Source organism: Orycteropus afer, unplaced genomic scaffold (genome assembly GCF_000298275.1).
Source record: "Orycteropus afer afer isolate SDZICR_OR568_19922 unplaced genomic scaffold, OryAfe1.0 scaffold00054, whole genome shotgun sequence".
Classification (NCBI taxonomy): Eukaryota; Metazoa; Chordata; class Mammalia; order Tubulidentata; family Orycteropodidae; genus Orycteropus; species Orycteropus afer.
The window spans coordinates 13,842,351-13,852,443 of NW_006921641.1; the positions used below are offsets into that span (position 1 = coordinate 13,842,351).

The following is a 10,093-nucleotide window of genomic DNA, read 5'->3' on the forward strand; positions in this document are numbered from 1 at the left end:
GATGCACCTGGTGCACAGGTAACAGCCCAGCTTATAGACTGAGACAGACTAGGAAGAAGGAAGAGGCCATCCACTTCTCAAAGAATTGGCCAGGGGAAACCTTATGAATAGCAAAGATGGTGACGATAAGGATGATTTATTCTTCTTTTTGCCTCCCCTTATTTATTTATTTATTTATTTATTTTGGAAATTAACATCTAACTTTCCCATTTGTACTTTTCTTATACTAGAGGGGATTTGCAGCTATAAGGTTGCTTATAAGTGCAGGTGGGCAGCGTCATGAGCATGGCTGACAGCTTCTGGGACAGGGCTACACAAAGTGGCTGGACCCCAGTACAGCACTCCCAGCCTGGAACGTAGTCCTCAACCTTGCAGGGCCAGACCTTCAATTTTGTCTCTTCTCTCAGAATGAATCAGAGTCTAAGAGACTGAGTTACTTTAACACAACTCACAATAGACTGATTTACAAACCAGAAGCACCTAAACCAAAAAAAAAAAAAAAATGCCTCACTGCTGTTGAGTTGGCTCTGACTCATTGCAACTTCTTCTTGGGTTTCTGAGGCAGTATAACTACAGAAGTAGATTGCCCAATCTTCTTTCCCAGTCAAATGCCTTAGGCACTAGGCCACCAGACTGGGAGCAGGGAGGAAGAAGCTTCTTTCAGGAGAGGCTCAAATCACCCTCCCCTGGGGGTTGTTGTTGTTGTTATGTCTAGTAATCTGGGGGTTGTTGTTGTCTAGTCGGACTGACTCATAGCGACCCCTCCTTGGGTTTCCGAGGCGGTATCACTACGGAAGTAGATTGCCCAACCTTCCTTCTGAGGAGTGGCTGCTGGGTTTGAACCGCTAGCCTTCTGGTTAGCAGTCAAGTGCCTTAGGCACTATGCTACCAGAGCTCCTTGGGGGTAAAGAGGCTCAATACTAGGTCAGAAGGCTGCTGAGCATTCGTAGCATTAAGTGTGCTGGCTGGTCAAGGAGTTAGAACTTTCAGGAAGCCTCACCTGACTGCCACTTCACTTCCTGCACTCTCTCCAGGGCAGAGCTTTATCTCTGTTGCTCATTTCCCAGACTCATGCATACTACCTCTTCTTTAAGGGCAACTGGACCTCACCTCACTCAGGTGAGGATAAAACAGATCAGACAGCACTTTTTTTTGTATCTGGTACATCTGGTCATGTTTCCTCAAGGATACACTGTGGCTCCCTTAATCCTTGCTTTGCTTTTTCATCTATTCAGTGACAATCTTCCTGGCACCCTCAACCTCATCTTCCCTGACTGTCTCTGAGCCCCACTTCAATGACTGGAAAGAAAACCAAAGGGCCAGAGGCAAAGCATTAGAACAGAAGGGCAGGGATCAGAGAGGACCTGGAGAAGCAGAAGCTGAGGAGAAGGTGGGAGATGTGGGAGAAATTAGCTACGTGGTTCTCAGGTGGTCCTAGTGCTCAAAACCTGGGGGCAGAGTGACCGACCCTTTTGGGACCTTCCAAGGCACCAAGCAGATGGCCTAAACACTTTATTCACCTGCACACAGCTTCCTTAACCATTCCTCATTTCTCCTCTTTCTTCAGTCCCTCCTTCCTCTTAAATGTCTCTGTCCCTCGCCTTTCTGGGCCCAGTCCACAGGCCACTCTAGCCTTCAGTACCTCACTGCTTCCACCCCCCCTGGGTCCCGCCTGCCTCTCTCCAGAGCTTCCAGGGCCTTTCCTTTGTCTCTGCCTTCCTGTGTCCTGGGATTCTCCTTGGTTCCCAGTGAAAAGGAGATGAGCCCTTTTCCGTCTATCTTTGGTCTCAGGAATTTATGGCAGAGACAAGTGGACCTGCCTCTGTGGTTTTAGACAACTACAAGGCATTGGGCTCTGTGGAGGTTTGGGAATGTCACCCCCTCACATCTCTGCCCAGATCCAAATGGAAGATATTCTGAGACTTCGGAGGGTCTTGGCCTGGAGACTTGGCTCAGGGCTTTGCTTCTCAGTCTGTTGAGAACAGGAAAATTCTGAAGACATACTCAGATATCATTCCCTCTGCAACATCACCAGCCCGCCAGGTTAAGGGCACATAGAAAATGGAGCTGATGATGTTGCTGCTGTTAATGTTAACCGTAGTTTTTTGAAGTTTACTATGCAAGCCAGACATTTTCCCTCCAAAGACATTTTAGATTTTCTGACTTTAACTAATCAGTTGTATTTAACCCAGTAACATAGTATTTCCTGACAAATTTATTCATAATTTGACAGCAGATGTTAATACATTTTGAGAGAGAGAGCTGTGAGAATGAAAATGTGAAATGATTTTTACTTCCAATAAACATAACATATAAAGCAGCCCTGGTGGTACAATGGTAAAGCACTTACTTGGCTGCTAACCAAAAGGCTGGCCATTAGAACCCACCCAATGGCTCTATGGGAGAAACCTGGCAATCTGCTCTCGTGAAGATTCCAAAACAAAAATAAATCAATAAAGTCACTGCCATTAAGTCGATTCCAACTCATAGCAACTCCCTTCGAGTTCCCAATCTTTACAGAAGCAGACTGCCTCATCTTTCTTCTATGGAGTGCCTGGTGTGTTTGAACCACTGACCTTCTGGTTAACAGCCAGATACCTTAACCACTATACCACCAGAGCTCCTTTACATAAGATCACAGCCTAAGAAACCCTATGAGGCAGTTCTACTCTGTCAGTAGGGTCACTATGAGTTGAAAGTCCATTTGACACCACCTAAGACACTTGCCTGCTAACCAGACGGCTGGTGGTTCCAACCCACCAGCCACTCCTCGGAAGGAAGTTTGGGCAATCCTACTTCCGTAGTGATACTGCCTCGGAAACCCAAGGAGGGGTCGCTATGAGTTGGGGCCAACTTGAAGGCACACAACAACAACAACAAGGGGTTGTTATGACTCGACAGCACATTAACAACAACAACAGCAACAATAAAGCAATAAAAACAACCAGAAGGGAGTGTCCTCTCTTGGAGAACTTGGCTCTGATAAGGTAGAAAGAATTCAGAAAGCACTCTCAACTGGTGAGAGGAGGGACACTTACTGAACTCAGATCCAGGAAGCATCCTGAGGGCTCTGGACCATCCTCAAGTTTCAATAGTACTGGAATGAGGTCTGGAGGTGAAAAGATCATATCATAGCACACCCATACACCTGATCTCTTCTGTTTAGAACGTATATGGTGGGTAAGTCCTTCCTGATTATTAGCATCTCACCCTGCCCAGTCACCTGAACAAGAGGCCATAGGCTCCTCCCTGGAAACCTTACTGTGCAGTTTCCCCATCAGCATGAGCAATGCTCCACACTGGGTAGAGATGGTCTTATGGGTTGGGAAGTCTTGAGTCTCTTCCCCACCCTCTCATTCTGACTTCTTCCCTTTAATCAAGTGTCAAGAACAAATACATTTTTGCCTCCAAACATTTCCCCAGTTGTCCCTCCCCTGCCACCACTGACTCAAGGCGCCAACCTCGGTTGCATTATTGCACCCACTTTTACCTGGTTTCCCTGCTCTCATATTGCCTCCTTCGCCCCATCTTCTATGCCTCTATGGGCAATCTTCTCAAAAGGCAGATCTTGTCATTCCACCCATCTGCCACCCGGAGATGAGGAGAGGTAAAGGAAGTACTAAAAGGCCCGCAACTCGCAGCATGGCTTTTGAATATCGAGCAGACCCTTTGAAGCAGGTTGCAAAACACCATTACTCTTGCATTCTCCCAGCGCAGAATGTGAATTTACCGCTCAGTGTTGTTCTTGTTATGGCTTTCATGAAACCACCTGGATGTTACGTCTCTTATCTTGGAGAGAAAGGATGAAATAGTTAACAACCAAAAGAGTCTTCCTGGGCTTCTGGTCAATTGGTCCCATTTGTGGTTCTGTTTGCCTTTTCCTCATCCATTCTGGAAATACCAGGAGAGGCTTCTCCCAATGAATGGAGAGTGGTAGCAAAGAATGACCCACCTCTTCCATCAGAATCTGGAATAATGTTCCCCCCCTCCCCTTTTTTCTAATCCAAATGATGCATTCCCACTATAGAGTCCTAGGAGGAGGTGATGGGGCTTTAGGAATGGTGTTTCCCCCATATCTGCACCGTCACCCCTACACTCTCAGGCTTCCCCATTGGGACCCCCTCGGCCAGCAAAGAGCCCCTATGGAACCTCTCTCATCCCTGCTTTGCTCCTTTCAGCCCTCTGCCCTCAGCTCCCCTCTAGTTCCCATCTCTCCTGTGGGAGCTTGCAACCAAGGTTGTCAGCCATTGTTGGCTGTGCTCAGTAGAGGCAGGTGAAAACTTCCAGATCCTGAAAAGGGAAGGGGCAAAAAGGCTATCATCATGGTCTGGCCTCTGGATGGAAACCAAGAAACCAACCAACCTCTCCCATTGGGAAAGTTAATCTTCTGCTGGCATAGCCTCAATATATGGTTATGTTCAAACTCTGTCTGTCTCCTTTCTGGTCTTAAATTATAAAAAGCCTCTTTTGTGGGGACATAAAGGGATGAGATGGGTTACTTATAGAAGAAAAAGGTAGAGTATCTTTTAAAATAAAACCTTTGGTATAAAAGTTTCATGGAGGTTACAACTCCATAACTGCTATGCTGAGAATATTCTGGAAGGATTTCTAGTGTGTGTGTACTCTCTTACAGCAAACTTCTAAGAGCTGTTAATTAGTTCTGTTTCCTTTTTAACTCCCAGAAGAAATAGTCATTACCGAACTTCTTCGGAGCTCTAGATTCTGAGCTTTCACTTCATTCCCTTCAGCACTTGAAGTTCCAAATAGAAATGTTTGCTTGCACAGCTCAAGTGTTGCTTCAATTAGTAAATATTCAGTTTCCACTTCTATATGCTATCCTGGCAATGTTCTCGTTGACATCAGAGTTTCTATTTTTCTTAACATCATTAGTTCTGATGTGTGGAATTTTCTCAGCTTTCAGAGTATTTATAAGATGGATGAGCACAGTACATGACAATTTTAGTGGTTATTCTTTTTTTATGAAGAGGAAAAATAATTCTCTTATAAATAAAATCATATTTATAAGCTGCATCAAAAATAGCAAGTAAAATACCCAATCTCCAGGATACAAAGCATAAAGAGCAACCCTTACAGTTTTCTTAGAAGAATGTGCAAGGTACATGCTAATACTAGCTTCAGAAAGTCTTCTTCTTTATTAAAATGCAAGTTGAAGAGATTCAACTGGAATGATCTTAAGCATCATACATGACCGTACCTATTTAGACTAACCACTTACCTAAAGGTAGATGCTATTTGAGAAGCAATTTCTCAAACACCTCACATTTGTATAGAACCATTGCCTTGATGGCGTAATGGTTAAGTGCTCAGCTGCTAACCAAAAGGGTTGAACCCACCCAGCAGCTCCATGGGAGAAAGACCTGGTGATCTGATCCCGTAAGGATTGTTGTTGTTAGGTGCCGTCGAGTCCAACCCGACTCATAGCGACCCCTCCTTGGGTTTCCGAGGCAGTATCACTACAGAAGTAGATTGCCCCATCTTCCTTCTGAGGAGTGGCTGGTGGGTTTGAACCACCAGCTTTCTGGTTAGCAGTCAAATAAATGCCTTAGGCACCATGCCACCAGAGCTCCCCCTGTAAAGATTACAGCCTAGAAAACCCTGCAGGGCAGTTCTGTTCTATCTCATAGGGCTGCTGTGAGTCCAAATCAACTTGATGGCAGCAAACAATAACAAGTATTTATAAAGCACATTGACACATGATCTTATCTAACCTTCATGTAGATTTATGGTAGGTGGTATCTCTACTCATAGCTGAGAAAATTGAGGTTCAGTGAGCCTACATGGCCACTGCCCTCACACCTAGTGATATTTCAGGCCCAGGGATCAGTGTCAAGTCCAATGACCCTCTCTCTGTTATACCTTGGTCACTCAAATGGGGCCTAACACCTCCAAATTCAAAGCAAGAGCCAGTGGCTCAAAATGAAGGTTTAGGGGAAGTAGTGGTTACATCAGAACTAATAGGTTTGGGTTTAAAATCTATGAGCCAATAATCATTTTCAAAACCTCCATGAGGGGAAGGAGTTTATTTCAATCCCTACCTGTGCCTGGCCCATTTTTCCAGTTGCTGGGGAGTCCATCCTGATTCAGGGTGACCCCATGCATGTCAGAGTAGAGCTGTGCTCCATAGGATTTTTTGGAAACCCCTCAGGTAATTCTGAGGAGCTCTGATGGTGTAGTGTCTAAGGCATTTGACTGCTAACCAGAATGCTGGTGGTTCAAACCCACCAGCCACTCCTTGGAAGGAAGGTTGGGCAATCTACTTCCGTAGTGATACCACCTCGGAAACTCAAGGAGGGGTTGCTATGAGTCAGAACTGACTCGATGGCAGTGAGTTCGATTTTTTGAGTTTTTGGTTAGGTAATTCTAGTGAACACTGACTTAGAGATTATTCAGTCCAAACCCCTCTTATTGTGTGTGTGCATGTGTGTGCTTTTTTTGTTTTTACTTGTTGAAAATATACACAGCAAAAACGGACACCAATTCAACAATTTCTACATGTACAATTCAGTGACATTAGTCACATTCTTCAAGTTGTGCACCTATTCTTACCTTCCTTTTCCAAATTAATCCTCCCTTGTTAGTGTAAATTCACTGCCCCCTAAGTTTCCTGCCTAACCTTTCCAGTTGGCGTTGTCCATTTGATCCTATATCAATAGTTCTTAAAAAAAAAAAAAAAAAAAAAAAGCACAATGCTCAAGGCAGACATTATTTCCTATTTCAGCTAAACTGTTCTTTCAAATTCTTGCTTTGTAAATGAGGACACTGAAGTTAGAAGAGGAAAGAAGTCAGGGTCACCCAGCACAGGAGAGGCAGAGCTCTGACTGGACGCCAAGGCTGGGAATCCAAGTCTAGCACTGGCCACTGCACCCTCCAGCCTGCTGCCTGGCCCCTTGATTCCCACAGGACCAGGAAGCCTTCTGCTTCACAGATAACTTGGCTTCCAACTCCGTCTGTCCCCTTTCTTCTGTCTGCAGGTCAGCATCACAGTGATTGAAGCTCGGCAGCTGGTGGGCTTGAACATGGACCCTGTGGTATGCGTGGAAGTGGGTGACGACAAGAAGTACACATCCATGAAGGAGTCCACTAACTGCCCCTACTACAATGAGGTCAGTGGCCCTGTGGCCCTAGGTGGGAGAAGAGGCCTCCCAGAGCACAGCAGGAAGCTGGGCCCCAGCCCTGACCCAGGCCCAAGAGGAGCCCCTGGGAACTTAAGGGGCACAAAAAGCTACCAGCAGGGGTGACCTTTTCCCACCCTGCTATATACCCCAGCACATTCAAGTGCAGTGTCACACCCTCAGAACCCCAGTTTAGATCCCAGGTGACACTGGTCTGGCCAGGAGCAGTTCTTTGAAACCAACACCAGCCTAGGAACTCCCAGGCAGTTCTCAGCAGTGTCTATGAATGAACCTTATGCCCCCATGACCCCATGATGCCTGGTCCCAGCTGTTTCCAGGCCAGAGCCCTGGGGGAGTGCCACCTCCCTCCAGCCCCTGCACATAGTGACCAGTCCCACCAGTAGTGAGTACTTCCTACATGCCAGGTGCTTTCCCAAATGCTAGGTATATCATTTTTTCTGATCCTCACGGCAGCTGTCAGAGCTTGTTACTATTAATCCCATGTCATACATGGGGCACTGATGCTCCTGGACAGCAGGGCCCAGTCTGAGTGCTGTGTGCTCAGCTCCTCTGCTGGGTCAGCTGAACATTCTCAGGACTTCAGAGCATTGAACTTGACTTGTGGGATGTGAGAGAGAAAAAATCCTGGTACCCACTCCTCTTCTTTCCAGCCATTTGAGACCATGCTAAGGTTGAGGGGCCTCAGGAACCATTTAGTTCAATCTTCCCATCTTACAGAGGAGACTGCAGCCTCAATATAGGAAGGGTCTTACCCAAGATCATAAGTCTCTGGGTGGCACAAAAACTTAAGCACTCAACTGCTATCTGAAAGGTTGGTGATTTGAAGCTACCCTAAGGTGACCCAGAAGAAAAATCTGGTATTCTGCTTCTGAAAGATCACAGCCTTGAAAACCCTATGATACAGTTCTACTCTGAACACATGGGATACCATGAGTTGTAATCAACTCAATGGCAATTAACAACAACAACATTGCCCAGGATCACCCAGAGCACTGCTGTCAGAGTAGGGACCAAGCAGTCCAACTTTAGGCATCTTCACTCACTTCCTCACATAGCCACTCAGACACAGCACCTTGACTCCTAGGCTCTTCTCTGGTGAAGGGTGCCAGATCCCCCTCAAATGCCTGAGCACATTGGGCTAACCCAGAAGCCACTGGCCCAGTGGCCCTGGGTATCCCTTTCCTAGAGAGGACATCTTTTTTCCATCCCCAATGGCTCCAGGCCACAAGGGTGTCCAGGCTGGCCCAAGTAAGGTATCTGTGTCCCCTGTGTCTCAGTGTCTGTCTCATGTCATGGAGCCAGGGAGTGGCTGAGGGATGCCATCTGCAGCTTGGGAGACAGCATTGTTTGGGAAATTGTGAGAGCCCTCCACCTGTGCACCTTCAGAAGAAAACTCAGGCACACCTGCCCTTCACAGAGGCCTGGCCAAACTCTCTGGTGTGACCACAGTGGACCCCACTCTCACAGCTGGTTTCCTACAGATCCACAGGGCTGGGACTCAATGCTTAGGACCCCTCCCAGTCCCATGTGGTAGCCTTCCCAGGAGTCAGGAAATTCAGACTCGATATCTCTGACCTTATGGCAGGACACATCTGTGACTGGAAAAGCCTCTGGCCTAGATAAGGGTCCACTTTCCTCTAATGGATATGGAGATAGAGCCCCATGGTCTTCCATGGTTATTTGATCCTTGTGGAACCACATTTGGCTCACTCAAGGGCTCACCTTGAAGCAAGTTCACACACCTCATGTTTCATTCAAATTGCTCCTTCTTTCCAAGGGCACGGCTGCTTGTCCACTTTATGGCTTCCTGGAAAACTCCTACTTACGCTGCAGGGCCCAGCTCAAATGTCCTTGCCCCTGAGCAGCCTTTCCCACATTCTGGATCAGCTGTCGTCTTCCCTCCCTCTCTCTCTCTCTCTGTGACAATAACTTCCCTGAATTGTGATGGTTGCTCATAGTTCTGACTCCATGGTAGACTGGGGACTCCAGGTCTCCTGCATTGCTGTGGCCCAGCTCAGAGCCTGGCCTGCACTTGGAGGGCTTCAGTGACACTCTGCTGAGTGGATACCTACACAAATGAAGACGCAAACACTCGCTGAGCATCTGCTGTGCACCAGGTCCATGACAGCCACCACGGGGGGTGCAGTGAGGAATGAGACAGTCTCTGCTCTTACCAGGTCATACCCTAGCTCCAGCCTAGAAACCATTTTCTGAACTGCATATTTATATCCTCTACGATTACTCATTCCATTTACCTTTGGGCCATCTTAATTTTGTTCCTAATCACACTTTTGCTCTTTTTCACAAACCAAAGTAGCTCTGATTTCTTTCATTTCTGTCTGTTTCCTCTAACCCAGCATTTCTCCAGTTCAGCACTATGAGTATTTTGGACTGGCTAATTCTTTGTAGTGGGAGTGGAGGGGAAGGGGCTGTCTTGTGCATTATAAGATATTGAACAGTGTCTTAGTTATGCACTGCTGCTGTATCAGAAATTCAATAAGTGGGTGACTTTAACAAACAAATTTATTCTCTCACAGTTTAGGAGGCTAGAGGTATGCCAGCTCTACGGGAAGGCTTTCTCTGTTGGCTCTGGGGGAAGGTCCTTGTCTCCTTTCAACATTTGTGGAACCAGCATCCCTTGGAGATCTCCATGTCTTGGCATCAATGTTCCCCTGGGTCTACGAGGTTCTCAGCATAGGGAACTTGGGGCCAAAGAACATGCTCCACTCCTGTCTTTTCTTTCTTGGTGATAATTTGGGCTTTGGTCTCCACTGGCTTAGTTTCTTTTTTCTTTTTTTTAATTGTGATTTGGGTGAAAGTTTACAGAGCAAATTCACTTTCCATATAGCAGTTCACATATACTTTGTCTCATGACATTGACCACAATTTACCACAATGCAACAGCTCCCCTCCCACTTCCTCCCCATAGTTACCTCTTC

The 10,093-nt window shown here is 46.5% G+C and overlaps 1 protein-coding gene across 1 annotated transcript in view; it reads left to right on the forward strand.

The window, feature by feature from the left end:
* The window catches only part of OTOF (otoferlin), a 137,450-nt gene that overhangs the window by 86,256 nt on the left and 41,101 nt on the right, over positions 1-10,093 (forward strand). Inside the window, exon 10 of the mRNA XM_007938881.2 lies at positions 6,993-7,124. Coding sequence (XP_007937072.1) covers positions 6,993-7,124 — 132 coding nt within the window. The remainder of the gene's footprint in view (positions 1-6,992; positions 7,125-10,093) is intronic.